This window comes from Garra rufa, chromosome 13 (genome assembly GCF_049309525.1).
Source record: "Garra rufa chromosome 13, GarRuf1.0, whole genome shotgun sequence".
In the NCBI taxonomy this organism is placed as follows: Eukaryota; Metazoa; Chordata; class Actinopteri; order Cypriniformes; family Cyprinidae; genus Garra; species Garra rufa.
Window position 1 is genome coordinate 39286838 of NC_133373.1, and position 18376 is coordinate 39305213.

At 40.7% G+C, this 18376-nt stretch overlaps 3 protein-coding genes across 3 annotated transcripts; all 3 read right to left on the reverse strand.

Moving 5' to 3' along the window:
• Positions 1-611: 611 nt before the first annotated feature.
• Positions 612-8940, reverse strand: LOC141348521 (zona pellucida sperm-binding protein 4-like). Its single transcript, XM_073852809.1, has 9 exons — positions 8726-8940; positions 2062-2336; positions 1796-1983; positions 1625-1722; positions 1395-1552; positions 1131-1323; positions 911-1058; positions 762-834; positions 612-685 (listed from the first exon to the last, which is right to left on the reverse strand). Exons 1-9 carry the CDS (start codon positions 8938-8940, stop codon positions 612-614), a joined length of 1422 nt encoding a protein of 473 aa, XP_073708910.1.
• Positions 8941-10230: 1290 nt separating this feature from the next.
• LOC141348522 (zona pellucida sperm-binding protein 4-like) lies at positions 10231-11999 on the reverse strand. The gene is made up of 8 exons (XM_073852810.1): positions 11684-11999; positions 11417-11604; positions 11246-11343; positions 11016-11173; positions 10752-10944; positions 10532-10679; positions 10383-10455; positions 10231-10304 (listed from the first exon to the last, which is right to left on the reverse strand). The coding sequence occupies exons 1-8, from the start codon at positions 11997-11999 to the stop codon at positions 10231-10233; spliced, it is 1248 nt and encodes a 415-aa protein (XP_073708911.1).
• A 1902-nt stretch (positions 12000-13901) lies between these two features.
• LOC141348524 (zona pellucida sperm-binding protein 4-like) lies at positions 13902-15682 on the reverse strand. The gene is made up of 8 exons (XM_073852811.1): positions 15355-15682; positions 15089-15276; positions 14918-15015; positions 14688-14845; positions 14424-14616; positions 14204-14351; positions 14055-14127; positions 13902-13978 (listed from the first exon to the last, which is right to left on the reverse strand). Exons 1-8 carry the CDS (start codon positions 15680-15682, stop codon positions 13902-13904), a joined length of 1263 nt encoding a protein of 420 aa, XP_073708912.1.
• Between the last annotated feature and the right edge of the window lie 2694 nt (positions 15683-18376).

Genomic DNA, 18376 nt, shown 5'->3' on the forward strand with positions numbered 1-18376 from the left:
TCAGTGAATCGGCCCACCCTCTGTGTTCATCCCCTCTAGTGGCCCTCCATATGGGCAATGCTGCATAACTGGGTCAACAGTGTGTGCCTGCATTGGCTGTTTCTCTAATATGACTGACAGGTGCTTTATGATCCATTTGCCTCACTTTTAAACCTCTGAAAAGTGGAGTATTGCCATATTGTGGTGCAAGTTTGGCCCTTAAAACACGATCAGTCTGACAAGATAAAATAAAGCCATTACAGCACAGACTATTAATCTGAACTCAGAATAAATTACACTAGTGAACACTATACACTTGTGCAGTAATTTTTTTACCATTAAGCACATTCATTTACATTACTGGACCTGGACCTTAAGTTGTTCAGAGTAATTGTTAGTCTTGAGAATTTTTGTAAGTACTGAACCAGATATTAAGGGAAGGGTGTCTAGAAGACCTTTTGAGAACAAATTGTGAACCAAAACGGGTCCAATGGTTGATGCACCAAATGACTGAAGGTAGATTGAGTCACAATTGATCTTAACATAGCAAATAAACGAGCAACTTTAGGCAGCTTGGCATGAAACACGGAGACAGTGTAAGGTTCTACATGGTTTATTAAAAGACAACTCAATCATACAACCAATCTCACTTCTCCACTGGAAACAGTTTGTCCAATAGTGGAGGTCCTCACAGCAACATCTCTTCCTAAAAAGGAGAAAAAGTAGTGAGAGGCCACGACTAAGTCACAAATCAAGTGAAAATAGTTACTGCGTGCACTTACTCTTCCTGCCACAGCTTTGCTCACAGGAGCCAGAAGAGGGATGGCACACCGCTGTACTGCAATGGATGAAGATCTGAAAGAGAAAAGGGTTAAGCCATAGAATCCATTAAAGAGCAATATTAGGGGTTCAGGAAGAGCTGAGAGCGTACGGTTTCCTGCAGAGGAGCTAGTGATGCTGGATCAACAAACGTGAACATCTTGACAACGAAGCGCTTGTAGTGGGTTGGGAACTGAAGACCAGACGCTCCAGTCACTGGAACCAGTGCGGTCAGGTAACGGTCATCATAGTAAGGGCATCTGAAGAGGAAAGAGGCAGTTAGAGAGTTCCTCACAGCAGACTAGCTGGATAAAGACTGGCTGTAGACTCACCCATCAATCAGAAGATCCCACTGGGGTAGACTGAGTGGACTGGGGGTTGATGTCGCCCAACAACGTCCCAGCATCAGGACAAGGTTGGGGTCAGTCCTCTCCAGAATGCGCACCTCAACATACACAGGCTCTCGCAGGACTTTCGTGACGGGATAATCAGCAGCACCGTAGTAGGACGTGTAGGCCTCATCCCCTGAGGAACAACACTGGGGTTTAACCACAGTCTACTGCAACCTGGACTTTAAGACTGAAGACAAGTCTTACCTTCTGCGCAACCTTTGGTGACACATTGGCCATTGGCCAGTCTAAGCTCCACTCTGAGAGGTCCAGGAGCAGCTACTGGTGGAGGTGCAGGAACACTGTTGACCTCCACAACCAGAGCTTCCACAGCAGTACCAGAGTACCTACACTGGAAGAGAAGCCTGGACAACAAACGGTCAACTTGTAGAGTTTGTCAGAGATGGTACTTAAGATAAAGGGTATGAGTCACCTACTCAAAATGGCTGTCTCTCGTGATGGAACCAAACGGACCAACGCCTACTTCATACGAGGAGGTCATTCTGTTTTCATACACCACATATCCACTGTCCTCCTGCAAATATGAACACTGTTGGCATCCAGCCCATCATAAGCCATGCAGAATAAAGCCAGAAGCAGCTCCTCACCATCATGCTCGTGCCACATGCGGTGACAGGGAACTGGTATATAGCAAAGAAAGGTGTAGAGTCCACAGGAGCGCAAGGCGGTTCACTTCCACCCACTAGACGGACCGAATCCAGACTCAGTCGAGGCAGCGTAACATCTCTAGCCACCACTACCACAAACTGACCATCTCTAATACACTGGACAGTCACTGGAATGACATACAAGAGTAGATTAATGTTGGTAACAAACTAACCAAATTTCAACAGATGAGATCTGAAACTCTTACCTGCTTTCCCATAGTAACACTGTTGTCCATTAAAGCAGCAGTTGATAGCCTCACACTCAGCACCACTGATACCAGGTTGTCCACATTGGATCTGCTCATAATCAGCTACAGCACATTTGTCAACAGGCTCGGCCTTCACTGGCTGCTGAAGCTGAAACTTCTGAGGAACCTGCTGAGCAGATTGTTGTTGAGCTGACTGTTGAAACCGATGGTCAGATGGCTGGAACATCAGAGCTTGAGGATTCTGAGCTGGATAACCCATTTGAGGAAGAGCGCTGCAAAAAGAAATAGCCAAAACACATAGTGTTTGGAAATAACATAAATGCCACTTTCCTGCCATTACTAAACAACTGAGCATAGTTTCAGGAGGCCTTGGACTGCTATTTATACTCTGCAAATGAATAGTCGTTATCAACCACACCCCCTTTAATCAAGAACCATTACAGCTGCTCTGACTAATTAACTTTAACTTCACATTTGATTGGATGTTGTTGAACAACAGTGGCTGCATCTTACTTAGGAATTTGTAGAAATTTTCACTAGAATCAAGACAAAAATACTAAGTTAAGATGCATTTAAAATGCATATTGATTTAAAAATATTTTATACTTTATACTTACCAGATAATTTTAACTGTTTCCAGGGAGAAAAAACTAAATTAAGTGCATTTTGCAAAAAACAAGATTAAATATCTTAAATACATTTTACAGGCAAAAACGCTGTTTTTTCATGCAGCTGTGAAGTTTGAGATTTAGGCCTTTGTGTTTTTTCAGAAAACAGCCAAACATCACTGATAAGTGTTTCTTTTATAGCACTTTATCTATTTGTATCAATAGATTTCAATTACAATACATATTTTTAAGGCCAAGAGTTTTTTCTCCTACACTGAGCCATAAATCTCCACTTCAGCAGCACTTACACACACCACACTTTACATTTGTATTCTGTCTATATCCTGAAGGTTTTTACACAGGGATTTGTTCATATTAGCTTGATTTTATACATTTTCACCGGAGGAGAGCGAACCGGAGCCGCTGCGCGCGCACCCCGCGATCGTTATGTCCATCCACTGCACACACGCGCTCCAGAGCACACTGCATTTTTTTTTTTTTTCAAAATATATTTATTTGCATTTGTTTTAAACACATAATACATTTAAATAAAAGAAAAAAACACATACATAAGTAAGAGAACCTTACAGAGCTTCTCCAAGAGAGAAAATAAAATAAATTAATTAACAATAAAAAAAATAAATAAATAAATAAAATAAAATATTCAACAAATACACAAACAATTCTCACTAGTTTCCGTACACCAGCATTCACAGCCATCCATTTTACAGTTTAACTTTTACCTTTTCTGAGTATTTAGTTATTTTTTAGGAGAGATCACATTACAGTATATGGAGATACCCAATACAAAGAGATGAATGTTGAATATTAGTCGTCCACTGCTGTCAAGTCCTCTTGGTTACAATAGCATAAAAATGGAGTCCAAATATTGTAAAAGTCTTTAAGTTTCCCTTTAACTGCATAAGTCAGTTTTTCCATGGCGAGGTTGTTAGTCATTTCTTTAATCCAAAGGATAGAGGAAGGACCTTGTATCTCCTTCCATTTTAAAGCAATAGCCCGTTTGGCCTGAAGCAAGCTAAAGTCAATTAGTTTGCGTTTATTGGTGTTCACCACAGAATTTACTGGATATATATGAAATAAACAGAGTTTGGGATCGCAAGGAACATTTTCTTCAGTCAGTTTACCAATCATAACCAGAATACTCTTCCAAAATGTTTGAATCTCAATACACTCCCACATACAATGGTAAAGGGTTCCAATATCTTGTTTACATTTTAAACAGCTGTCAGGAATATTTGGGTTAAACTTATGTAGTTTAACCGGGGTAATATATGTCCGCATTTATATTGCAGCAGTCTGCATCTAGTATTTACACTATATGTTTGCGCAAACAAACAAGAATCCATCCATTCATCTTTAGAAATATCTCCCTGAAGGTCATTTTTCCATGCAGTTAAATAGGACATTGAACTTTCTTTTGAACCCTCTAAAAGTGTATTATAAAAAAAAGACAGATTGCCTTTATCCCTTAAATGTTTTAAAGTATGTTCTTCTATAGTTGACAAAGAAGGCTCTAAATAGGTTTTAATTTCAGAGTGTATAAAACTTCTTATCTGTAGATATTTGAAGAAGTGCTTCTAATGAATATCGTATTCTTTCATCAATTGTTGGAACGACATCATTATACCATCCTTATATAAATCTTTTACTTGTTTTGCACCCTTGTACGTCCAATTTTTAAATCCCCCATCATTTGTCCCTGGCACAAACATTGTATTACCCCAAATTGGCGTCAGACTTGAAAGTTTAATTGTTTCACCTAAAAAGTCATGAGCTTCATACCATACACAAATAGAGTTTCTAAGGAAAGGATTATTTGTAGATTTTTAGTACTTTAACTGGGGAAGAATAAAGATACATCTGTAATGGAGTTGTTATTCCATTTTTTTCTATATCTATCCATGCAGGAGGGTCTGTTTTTATGAAATAATACATAGTGGAACACAATTGAGCTGCCCAATAATAGAGTTTTATATTTGGTAGTTTAAGCCCTCCCCGCTCATACGGTAAATAAAGTAGGGACAGACGTAACCGAGGACGCTTGTTATTCCATATAACCCTTGAACATTTTCTTGAGTGTTACAAAGAATGTAGCTGGAAGTGGAAGAGGAATTGACTGAAAGAGATAAAAGAACTTAGGTAGAATTGACATCTTTATAATATTTATACGTCCAATCATTGAGATTCCATTGCATTCCATCTCTCGAGCGAGTCCATGACTTTTTTTAACAATGGGTCATAATTAATTGAAATAATCTCTGTTATATTTGTGACTATCTTAATTCCTAAGTGGGTAAACTCTTCTTGTAAACTGAAAAATTGCCTATTGTTTGTATAGTTTCATCCTTGTTTAATAATAGCAAAGGCACTTTTATTATTGTTAACTTTATACCCTGAAAACTCTCCGAATACTTTTAATAAAGTGTTAAGAGCTTGAATTGAAAGTTCTAGATTACTAAGAAAAACAACAATATCATCTGCAAACAGAGATAAGCGGTGTTCTCTCTCACCTATTATTATGCCTTTAATTTCAGGACTACTCCGAATTGCCATTGCAAGAGGTTCTACTGCGAATAAAAACAACAAAGTGGGTACCCTTGACGGGTTCCTCTACTTAAATTAAAGGGCTTTGATATTTGGTTATTTGTTATTATTTCTGCTCATGGATCATTGTAAAGTAATTTGATCCATCTAATATACCCATCACCCAACCCAAATCTCTCAAGCACCTCGAAAAGATACCTCCATTCAATCCTGTCGAAGGCTTTTTCCGCGTCCAACGACAGAATTGCATGGTCCTCGGCCTTTTGTTTTTTATATACTATATTTAAGACCCTTCGTATGTTATGAAAGGCTTGCCTTCCAAGCACAAACCCATTTTGATCGTTCATGATAAGGTTTGGTATGAACTAGGGGTGGGCATAGATTAATTTTTTAAATCTAGATTAATCTAGATTAAATCTTGGAATTAATCTATTAATCTAGATTAAAATGGCTAATGCAATTGTTAATGCTAATGCAAACCCTAATTGAATTCTGCTGAAGGCATTCAGAATATGTGTGCTACCCAAATAATGACTAAAAGTAAGTCTTCGAGAACGGGCCAGGTGGCGCATTAGATCAGGCGCTCATCTCCTGTTTCCAAAATGCATCACAAACTGCTTGACAATTGCATTTACAACATAATTACCTATACAAACTTGTGTAACCAAGTACTTCTGCACAAAAGGCTGCGTGACGTGCGCGTTGCCGTTAAATACACAGAGACGCGCACGGGAATGGATTTCTGCGTGCATAGTCTTCCATTAAACTGCGTTGCTTTTAGAAGCGTCAGTTCAGTTGTTGCATATAGTTTAATGTCTTTATTTCGGGATTATCAAAGTAAATTATAACTCAAACTTGAGATTTTACTGGGGCACAGCAGATTTTCACTGGGGCGCGTGCCCCAGTAAAAAGGGTCTAAGAACGCACCTGCCCTGAAGCGGCTTCATAACTGCATCCATGTTTGCAGACTTTGCACGTCTCATTTGATGTGGTAATTTCACAGAAGTTGAAGACTCGTTCTCGCCCCCTACAGTGCAATTCCACTAGGTATACATCATCCGCACTAAAATATCAAGGTGAAAGTCATCATATCTTGCGTAGTTTAGACCCAGCTCCCAACCCAACTTTGAGAATAGATTAACGGCGATATTTTTTTTATCGCCCGATAAGAGTCTCACGTTAACGCAGCACGTTAACGCCGATAACGGCCCACCACTAGTATGAACGTTTCAATTCTTTTAGATAGGGCCTTACAGAGAATCTTAGTATCACAGGACATTAACGATATGGGCCTATAGGATGATTTTTCATTGGGAGGTTTACCTGGTTTTAATATAAGGGTAATTAGAGCTAATCTCAGAGAGGGGGGTAATATTCCTTTTCCTAAAGATTCATTAAACATTTCAAGTAAGTGTGGTAAAATTTTCCCTGCAAATGTTTTGTAAATTTCCATCGGGAGGCCATCCGGTCCAGGAGCCTTGCCGTTACTCATGTCCTGTAGAGCCTCTGAGAGCTCTTCTATACTTAGATTCTTTTCTAAATTACTTCTTGTCTCTTCTGATAATTTTGGAAATTTAATTTTACCAAGAAAATTATTTTGCCCCTCTGAATTACTGGCAATTTCCGAGTTATACAAATTTTCATAGTACAGTTTAAAAATATTATTTATTTCCAATGGGTCCACCGTCTTCTCCCCATTCTCTAAAAAAACTGAATTGATGGCTCTATCTGTTTGTATATTCTTGATTCTCCATGCTAGAAGTTTTCCTGATTTTTCCCCCTGATCATAATAAGACTGCTTTAGCCACATTAAGTTCTTAGATATTTTACTACTAGTTATTTCATTATATTTGGCTTTCAGTACTTTCAGTACAAGTTCTTTCTGCTTTGAAGGGTCATTATTACTAAAGAGATGCCGTTCTAGTAGTTTAATTTCTTTCCCCAGGTCTTCTAATTCTGCCTGATAAATTTTGGATTTGTATCTTGTATAACTTAATATCTCCCCTCTAATATATGCCTTGAATGCCTCCCATTTAACTGAGGCACTTGTCTGATTTGTATTAACTACAAAATATATATCAATTTTATTATCCAAGAATTTCACAAAATCATGATCAAGAAGCCAACTTGCTTGAAATCGAAATCTGGGAGGTGGGAGAACAAGATTGTCTAATTGGATTGTAAACAAAACAGGGGCATGGTCGGACAGTAAGATACTATCATGCCAAGTTTTACCTACCTTCGCCACTAAACCACTGGAAATTAAAAAATAATCTATTCTTGAAAATGTTTTATATGTATTCGAAAAGCATGAATATTCTTTCTTGCTTGGATCGAGATACCTCCAAATCTCAACTAAATTTAAGTCAGTCATATACTTCAAGATCATTTTCTTAGACTGTTGATGGGTATCTACTCCTGAAGAGCGATCATTCTCGGGGTTTAGTACACAATTAAAATCTCCTCCAATTACATAATTTCCGGCATAGGCTGAGATAGTGAAAAAGAAATTCTGAAAAAAAGAAGGGTCATCTACATTAGGAGCGTATATGCTTATTAAATTAATATGTGATGTCAAAATTGTACCATTAAGAATTATGTGTCTCCCTAACGGATCTATATATTGCTGTTTTAACTGAAATGGGATGGACTTATGTATAAGAATCATGACTCCTCTGGCTCGAGAGGTGAAAGATGCATTGAAAACTTGCCCTGGCCATCTCTTAGTGACTCTACTAACATCATCTTTTAATAAATGAGTTTCTTGTAAAAAGATTATGTTTGCTTTAATTTGTTTTAATCGACCTAGTACTTGTTTAAGTTTTACCAAATTATTTAGTCCTCTTACATTCCAGCTACAAATGTTTATCTCCGAATTATTAATCACTTACCTACTTATATAACCATGTAAATACAACTGTGCATGGGCATCCATATAGAAAGTAAAACCAAAAGAGTGTGAACGATAAAAAATAAACAAAATAACACAAACGCTTACATAAACAACCCCTGCCATCCCACCCCACCTGCAATCCCCCAACTGGAAAGCATAACAATACCCCTTACAATGAACCTTGGTTATGAAACATGTTAGATCCATATAATATGGAGCAACATTTGGCAAGCCTACTCTCATTACTATCAGCCCTGGGCTCGCTAAAGAAGAACATAGCTGGGCTCAGAATTATAAGTCCCACCCTATAGAACATCGGGCCAGTTTAGACTGACTCGTATATCTCTATACATGAACTTGTTTACTCATACTGATGAACATAGTAGAGAAAGAAAAAATAAATTTAAACTGGCAATGTAATTTGTTATATCAGTTCTGCTGGAATATAATCACTTTCAATTCCACGTAAATGTAAACATCTTAACCACTTGAAAGAAAATGAAATAAGAGTGCATCCTTAATAACTAGACACAGAGTTCAAGTCCTGATGAGTCAACACTTGTGTTGCAACGTTTAAGTATTGGTACGTACTGACCGAACAAAATCCTCTGCCTCCGCAACAGTTTTAAAGACATGACGCTGGCCGGCGTGCGTGACAATCAGATGCGCAGGGTAAAGCATCCCATAACGAATTTGCATGCCTCGAAGTTGTGACTTTACTCCGTCGAACTGTCGCTGCCGCTGACGGGTCTCAGCTGATAAATCTGGAAACAAGCTGATCCGTTGCCCTTCGTATCTTAACTCCTTCATTTTCCTAGCCGCTCTCAAAGCCTTCTTCCTTGTCCTGGTAATTCAGGAACTTCATCACGATCGCTCTTGGAGCTGACGTGCGGTTCGGGTTAACTTGTCCTACCCGGTGCGCTCGTTCAATGACAGGTGGCGATCCGAACTCATCCCTCAGAATCTTAGGGAAAAAATTCTCAATGAAGGCGAACATATTGGATCCTTCTGTTTTTTCTGGCAGGCCAATTAGTCTCAGATTAGAACGCCTTCCTCTGTCCTCCAAATCATGCACCTTGTTTCGTAGAAATTCAGTTGTTTCTTCGAGTTGATTAACTTTGTGTTGAAGGTCTGTTACATCCTCTTCAGCTTGCGAGATCCTCTCCAATTCGTTGCGCTTGTGACAGTAAGTCCGATTTTATGCCGTTTATGGCGTCCATCGTGTCAGTGAATTGTTTTGAACAATCGTCTCTCAAGGACTGAGCCGCACGTAGGATATCGTCGTTTGTGGCCGCTTTATCTTCACTTTGCAGCTCGGCTAGCTTTTTGCTAGCTAACACCTTGTCTTCCTCTTCCATCTGTCCAGATGGCTTCGAATGTTGTGCAGGTTTGATGGTTTTGGGTGGCATTTTGTCCCGGCGAACTTTAAAGTGGTTTTCTAAACGCTTATATCAGTTCTAGCCTTTTTGAGAATTCAAACGAACATTCAGTAGCGAGCCCGATTCACGTGACTTATCAGCTGCACGCCATAACCGGAAGTCCCGCACACTGCATTTTACTTCACCACTGAACAGCCATGAAGTTACAATAGCACACAAATGATCCAACTCCTTAAAACAAGCTACAGGTGTCAAGAATCACAGAGGAACTTTTCCTTTTCAGCAATGGGATCAGTTACTGGCCTTAGTTCAGTGAATCGGCCCACCCTCTGTGTTCATCCCCTCTAGTGGCCCTCCATATGGGCAATGCTGCATAATTGGGTCAACAGTGTGTGCCTGCATTGGCTGTTTCTCTAATATGACTGACAGGTGCTTTATGATCCATTTGCCTCACTTTTAAACCTCTGAAAAGTGGAGTATTGCCATATTGTGGTGCAAGTTTGGCTCTTAAGACACAATCTTAAGGGAAGGGTGTCTAGAAGACCTTTTGAGAACAAATTGTGAACCAAAACAGGTCCAATGGTTGATGCACCAAATGACTGAAGGTAGATTGAGTCACAATTGATCTTAACATAGCAAATAAACAAGCAACTTCAGGTAGCTTGGCATGAAACACTGAGACGGTGTAAGGTTCTACATAGTTTATTAAAAGACAACTCAATCATACAACCAATTTCACTTCTCCACTGGAAACAGTTTGTCCAATAGTGGAGGTCCTCACAGCAACATCTCTTCCTAAAAAGGAGAAAAAGTAGTGAGAAAGGCCACAACTAAGTCACAAATGAAGTGAAAATAGTTACTGCGTGCACTTACTCTTCCTGCCACAGCTTTGCTCACAGGAGCCAGAAGAGGGATGGCACACCTCTGTACTGCAATGGATGAAGATCTGAAAGAGAAAAGGGTTAAGCCGTAGAATCCATTAAAGAGTAATATTAGGGGTTCAGGAAGAGCTGAGAGCATACGGTTTCCTGCAGAGGAGCTAGTGATGCTGGATCAACAAACGTGAACATCTTGACAACGAAGCGCTTGTAGTGGGTTGGGAACTGAAGACCAGAGGCTCCAGTCACAGGAACCAGTGCGGTCAGGTAACGGTCATCATAGTAAGGGCATCTGAAGAGGAAAGAGGCAGTTAGAGAGTTCCTCACAGCAGACTAGCTGGATAAAGACTGGCTGTAGACTCACCCATCAATCAGAAGATCCCACTGGGGTAGACTGAATGGACTGGGGGTTGATGTCGCCCAACAACGTCCCAGCATCAGGACAAGGTTGGGGTCGGTCCTCTCCAGAATGCGCACCTCAACATACACAGGCTCTCGCAGGACTTTCGTGACGGGATAATCAGCAGCACCGTAGTAGGACGTGTAGGCCTCATCCCCTGAGGAACAACACTGGGGTTTAACCACAGTCTACTGCAACCTGGACTTTAAGACTGAAAACAAGTCTTACCTTCTGCGCAACCTTTGGTGACACATTGGCCATTGGCCAGTCTAAGCTCCACTCTGAGAGGTCCAGGAGCAGCTACTGGTGGAGGTGCAGGAACACTGTTGACCTCCACAACCAGAGCTTCCACAGCAGTACCAGAGTACCTACACTGGAAGAGAAGCCTGGACAACAAACGGTCAACTTGTAGAGTTTGTCAGAGATGGTACTTAAGATAAAGGGTATGAGTCACCTACTCAAAATGGCTGTCTCTCGTGATGGAACCAAACGGACCAACGCCTACTTCATACGAGGAGGTCATTCTGTTTTCATACACCACATATCCACTGTCCTCCTGCAAATATGAACACTGTTGGCATCCAGTCCATCATAAGCCATGCAGAATAAAGCCAGAAGCATCTCCTCACCATCATGCTCGTGCCACATGCGGTGACAGGGAACTGGTATATAGCAAAGAAAGGTGTAGAGTCCACAGGAGCGCAAGGCGGTTCACTTCCACCCACTAGACGGACCGAATCCAGACTCAGTCGAGGCAGCGTAACATCTCTAGCCACCACTACCACAAACTGACCATCTCTAATACACTGGACAGTCACTGGAATGACATACAAGAGTAGATTAATGTTGTAACAAACATTAACCAAATTTTAACAGATGACATTCGAAACTCTTACCTGCTTTCCCATAGTAACACTGTTGTCCGTTAAAGCAGCAGTTGATAGCCTCACACTCAGCACCACTGATACCAGGTTGTCCACATTGGATCTGCTCATAATCAGCTACAGCACATTTGTCAACAGGCTCAGCCTTCACTGGCTGCTGAAGCTGAAACTTCTGAGCAGATTGTTGTTGAGCTGACTGTTGAAACCGATGGTCAGATGGCTGAAACATCAGAGCTTGAGGATTCTGAGGCAGATTACCCCACTGCGGAACAGCATGACAGAATGCACAAAGTGCCAAAATCTGAGCCAGACACCAAACTCCAGCCATTGTTCAACAGCTAGTCACAATGCTGAGACGTTGGCCTTTGGCCTTTTTGTACTCTACAGATTCCAGCTAATTAATGATAGCTCCTCCCTCTTCATGAACATTGATGATTCTCCAGACATGCACAATTGGGAGTTTACATACAATTGGTTCTCAAAATTCAATATTCCTTAATATGCATAAAGGCATAAAGTTATATAACTTATAGAAGTAAGTATAACTTACTAACTTTACAATTTCTGGTATTATACAACAACTAGTATGGTAGCATGCATTTCAAATTCAGCCTTGGCCTTATACTTCATACTCCATTGGCTGAACAGGAACTGTTGATATTTTGACAGTGCAGAATAAAACTAGGGAGAATAAAATCCACTATACAATTAAAAGAATTTGACTCTACTTTCAAAAGCACTCATAAGGCAGTATAATTTTTCTAAATAACGTTCAAGTTACAGTTATTAACAGAGGACCTCTGCCATCTATGGTTTCAAATGGGATTTGGAAGATATCTAAATATGGTGAAACATTAATATCATCGCAGGTGAAACAAAACTGAGTGAAGTTTCTCCAACTATAGTAGTCACCATTTGAAGTAGATCAAAAAAAGTGCAAAGTTGTTCTAAGACAAGGACAGGTATTGTTTTGGTTTTAGGGCAACTTTGATCTACTTCAAATATTGACCACTGTATATTTAGATTAAAAAAAATCTGTTGAAATGTGAACAGATAAAAACAAAACTAGAAAAAAAAACAAGTACTTTATTTGCAACTTTGTGCACCTAGTTTGGTTCCTTTTGACTCTTAAAAAGACCTTTACCATAGATTTCTAATCAGTTTGGGAGGACTTGTTTTGAAAGTTAACTAAAGAACATTTTATAGAAGTATGCAAGTTCTTACAAAAGCATATATGACCCTGGATCACAAAACCAGTCTTAAGTAGCACAGGTATATTTGTAGCAATAGCCAACAATACATTGTATGGGTCAAAATTATCAGTTGTTCTTTAATGACAAAAATCATTAAGATAAAGTAAAGATCACATTCCATTAAGATATTTTGTAAATTTCCAACTGTAAATACATCACAACTTAATTTGATTAGTAATATGCATTGATAAGAACTTTATTTGGACAACTTTAAAGGTAAGTGTCTTTTTTTTTTTTTTTTGCACCATCACATACAACTATTTGAAAATCAGGTATCTCAGCCAAATATTGTCTTTCCCTAACATATCAATAGAAAGCTTATTCATCTTTCAGACATATGAATTCATACATAAAATAATTGACCCTTATGACTGGTTTTGGGGTCTTTGGTCACACTATTCCAGAAAAATGCATGGAGACAAACATTCTGTATTTGGGCTTGTGAAAATTAATGGCAACACTTGTTCCCGAATTTCTACATTTGTCTTAGGAACAAATGTTAAACAGACTTCAGTGCGAATAGAGAAAAGCAAAGTTGCTGGGGTGAGCCATCAAATGCCTCATCAGTATGGACAAAGAAAACCAATTGGTCTCAAAAGGGATTTGGATCATGGCTGACAATCACCAAGAAGCAGGAACACATGTTAACCTTGTCCAGATAACACCACATGGGTTCATAGCACAGAATTTGAAGACTCATAGCTCTCAACTGGAAACCAAAATTAGACCATTTGTGTCCAAGCTCCCCCAACTTCCCTACTGAAGCTTGAGAAGTCGTTTAGCCAAATTAAACAAGTTTTGTAGCCGCTCAGTTTGGCAAGACGCCAGTTCAATCAGAATACAAGACCTGGCTACAGCAAGTGGAGCTGTAGTTTAGATGGATGTGTCTGAAGTAAAACGTTTGACACTCAGCTGATATTTTAAAAAGAAACAAGCCAGAGATAGGAGTTTCATGCAGTTTATTAAAAGCATGAAATTCACATGACTAATGTAACTTCTCCACTAGAAACCACAGTCTCTCCACTAGAGATGGTCTTGATGTGAGTGTCTCTTCCTGCAAGAGAAGGAGAAAGTGTGAGGAGCATTTTAAAGAAACAGATGAAGTTAATCAAGTCACAGCAAGCACTCACTCTTCCTGCTGCAGCTTTGCTCACAGGAGCCAGAAGAGGGATGGCACACCTCTGTACTGCAATGGATGAAGATCTGAAAGAGAAAAAGGTTAAGCCGTAGAATCCATTAAAGAGCAATATTAGGGGTTCAGGAAGAGCTGAGAGCATACGGTTTCCTGCAGAGGAGCTAGTGATGCTGGATCAACAAACGTGAACATCTTGACAACGAAGCGCTTGTAGTGGGTTGGGAACTGAAGACCAGAGGCTCCAGTCACAGGAACCAGTGCGGTCAGGTAACGGTCATCATAGTAAGGGCATCTGAAGAGGAAAGAGGCAGTTAGAGAGTTCCTCACAGCAGACTAGCTGGATAAAGACTGGCTGTAGACTCACCCATCAATCAGAAGATCCCACTGGGGTAGACTGAGTGGACTGGGGGTTGATGTCGCCCAACAACGTCCCAGCATCAGGACAAGGTTGGGGTCAGTCCTCTCCAGAATGCGCACCTCAACATACACAGGCTCTCGCAGGACTTTCGTGACGGGATAATCAGCAGCACCGTAGTAGGACGTGTAGGCCTCATCCCCTGAGGAACAACACTGGGGTTTAACCACAGTCTACTGCAACCTGGACTTTAAGACTGAAGACAAGTCTTACCTTCTGCGCAACCTTTGGTGACACATTGGCCATTGGCCAGTCTAAGCTCCACTCTGAGAGGTCCAGGAGCAGCTACTGGTGGAGGTGCAGGAACACTGTTGACCTCCACAACCAGAGCTTCCACAGCAGTACCGGAGTACCTACACTGGAAGAGAAGCCTGGACAACAAACGGTCAACTTGTAGAGTTTGTCAGAGATGGTACTTAAGATAAAGGGTATGAGTCACCTACTCAAAATGGCTGTCTCTCGTGATGGAACCAAACGGACCAACGCCTACTTCATACGAGGAGGTCATTCTGTTTTCATACACCACATATCCACTGTCCTCCTGCAAATATGAACACTGTTGGCATCCAGTCCATCATAAGCCATGCAGAATAAAGCCAGAAGCATCTCCTCACCATCATGCTCGTGCCACATGCGGTGACAGGGAACTGGTATATAGCAAAGAAAGGTGTAGAGTCCACAGGAGCGCAAGGCGGTTCACTTCCACCCACTAGACGGACCGAATCCAGACTCAGTCGAGGCAGCGTAACATCTCTAGCCACCACTACCACAAACTGACCATCTCTAATACACTGGACAGTCACTGGAATGACATACAAGAGTAGATTAATGTTGGTAACAAACATTAACAATTTTAACAGATGACATTCAAAACTCTTACCTGCTTTCCCATAGTAACACTGTTGTCCATTAAAGCAGCAGTTGATAGCCTCACACTCAGCACCACTGATACCAGGTTGTCCACATTGGATCTGCTCATAATCAGCTACAGCACATTTGTCAACAGGCTCGGCCTTCACTGGCTGCTGAAGCTGAAACTTCTGAGGAACCTGCTGAGCAGATTGTTGTTGAGCTGACTGTTGAAACCGATGGTCAGATGGCTGGAGCATCAGAGCTTGAGGATTCTGAGGCAGATTACCCCACTGCGGAACAGCATGACAGAATGCACAAAGTGCCAAAATCTGAACCACACTCCAAACTCCAGACATTGTTCAACAGCTAGTCACAATGTGGAAATGCTGGCCTGCAGTCTTTTTGTACTCTTCAGATTTCAGCTAATTAATGATAGCTCCTCCCTCTTCATCAACAGTGATGATTCTCCAGACTTGCATGAGAGGGGGCTTTTGCCTCTCAGTGATTCTCATTGGTTCCTAACATTCAGCTTTCCTTGGTTTTCTCCACACATTAAACACACATTAATTTGTTTCGGTAAATTTATGAGGTATATCATTTTCTAAATATTGGGTTATACTGAAGGATACTGACCTTGTAATATATGCAGAATATTAAAAGCACTTACTTTATAATATGAATGACTATTTTAATTATAATGTAAATTAAGAATACAGTGGCTATCCAGTATTGCTTAAGGTGCAATGTATTCCTAAGTATGCCAATCAAACTTACTCTTGAGCCAGCCTGAACAAACAGTCTTAGTGCTTTGACAACTCCAAGATGTGTTTCATAGAATGAAACAATCCAGAATGGTCAAAATGTTGACCAGGTTGAAGGATAAAACCAATGCTAAGTTCAAAATGGCAAATGGCAGAAATTAAGCTCAAGTTCGTTTATATAATGTGTCTTGTCAGAGGAGGATGAGCACCTTCAAGATTGTCCCTTCTTATTGATCAAAACATGCTAAAAAATTATTTTACTTGCAAACCTCATCTCCAGTGGAAATGAATGCTTATACCAGGAGTTCTCAACTCTGGACTGCCCAATCCATTTTCCTGTAGAGTTTACTTCCAACCTTGATCAAACTCACCTGCCTGTAACTGTCCAGTGATCCTAAAAACTTGACTTAACTTGTTCAGATGTGTTTGATTAGGGTCGAAGCTGAACTCGGCAGGAAAATGGATCTTGCAGGCCAGAGTTGAGAACCCCTGGTTTATACAAATAAAAATTTGATTTTCCAATCACAGCACTCTACAGACAGCATTCATTTTCTCTAAGATAAGCTTGAGTTGGTTACCAAAGAACTAACATGTACAGATTAAGATGGGAAACATCTCCAATGGGGTGGGAGAACACAAATGCACACTCAAGAGCTCATAAGGACTGTTTCTTCACGCTCACATATCTACAAGGCCCTCAGATAGCCAAGGTGGTTTATACCATTTAAGAGCATGAAACTGAAGAGCACAAGTCTACTAAACAACTACAGGGACTAGCTTAAGAGTCCTACTTTCAGACTTGGGCTAAAGCACATTGATACATTCAAGTTCAACACCTTTTGGAACAAATTTGACCAGCAGTATAAGATTTACATCTTTCCTTACTCTAGTAGACAGCTGGAGCTGCATGACTGAGAAACCTCTTCCAATGGAGGAGTCACAAATGGCCAAAAGTGACAACCTAGATTAGACTTGAGCATGATGGTATAGTATGTAATGGGCCAAGTTGCAGTAAGCGTTTGTTTGATTCCATATACAGGTCCTTCTCAAAAAATTAGCATATTGTGATTAAGTTCATTATTTTCTGTAATGTACTGATAAACATTAGACTTTCATATATTTTAGATTCACACACAACTGAAGTAGTTCAAGCCTTTTATTGTTTTAATATTGATGATTTTGGCATACAGCTCATGAAAACCCAAAATTCCTATCTCATAAAATTAGCATATTTCATCCGACCAATAAAAAAAAAAAAAGTGTTTTTAATACAAAAAAAAAGTAAACCTTCAAATAATTATGTTCAGTTATGCACTCAATACTTGGTCGGGAATCCTTTGCAGAAATGACTGCTTCAATGCGGCGTGGCATGGAGGCAATCAGCCTGTGGCACTGCTGAGGTGTTATGGAGGCCCAGGATGCTTCGATAGCGGCCTTATGCTCATCCAGAGTGTTGGGTCTTGCGTCTCTCAACTTTCTCTTCACAATATCCCACAGATTCTCTATGGGGTTCAGGTCAGGAGAGTTGGCAGGCCAATTGAGCACAGTAATACCATGGTCAGTAAACCATTTACCAGTGGTTTTGGCACTGTGAGCAGGTGCCAGGTCGTGCTGAAAAATGAAATCTTCATCTCCATAAAGCTTTTCAGCAGATGGAAGCATGAAGTGCTCCAAAATCTCCTGATAGCTAGCTGCATTGACCCTGCCCTTGATAAAACACAGTGGACCAACACCAGCAGCTGACACGGCACCCCAGACCATCACTGACTGTGGGTACTTGACACTGGACTTCAGGCATTTTGGCATTTCCCTCTCCCCAGTCTTCCTCCAGACTCTGGCACCTTGATTTCAGAATTGACATGCAAAATATGCTTTCATCCGAAAAAAGTACTTTGGACCACTGAGCAACAGTCCAGTGCTGCTTCTCTGTAGCCCAGGTCAGGCGCTTCTGCCGCTGTTTCTGGTTCAAAAGTGGCTTGACCTGGGGATGTTTCTACTCCAGACTCAGTCCACTGCTTCCGCAGGTCCCCCAAGGTCTGGAATCGGTCCTTCTCCACAATCTTCCTCAGGGTCCGGTCACCTCTTCTCGTTGTGCAGCGTTTTCTGCCACACTTTTTCCTTCCCACAGACTTCCCACTGAGGTGCCTTGATACAGCACTCTGGGAACAGCCTATTCGTTGAGAAATTTCTTTCTGTGACTTAGCCTCTTGCTTGAGGGTGTCAATGATGGCCTTCTGGACAGCAGTCAGGTCGGCAGTCTTACCCATGATTGCGGTTTTGCGTAATGAA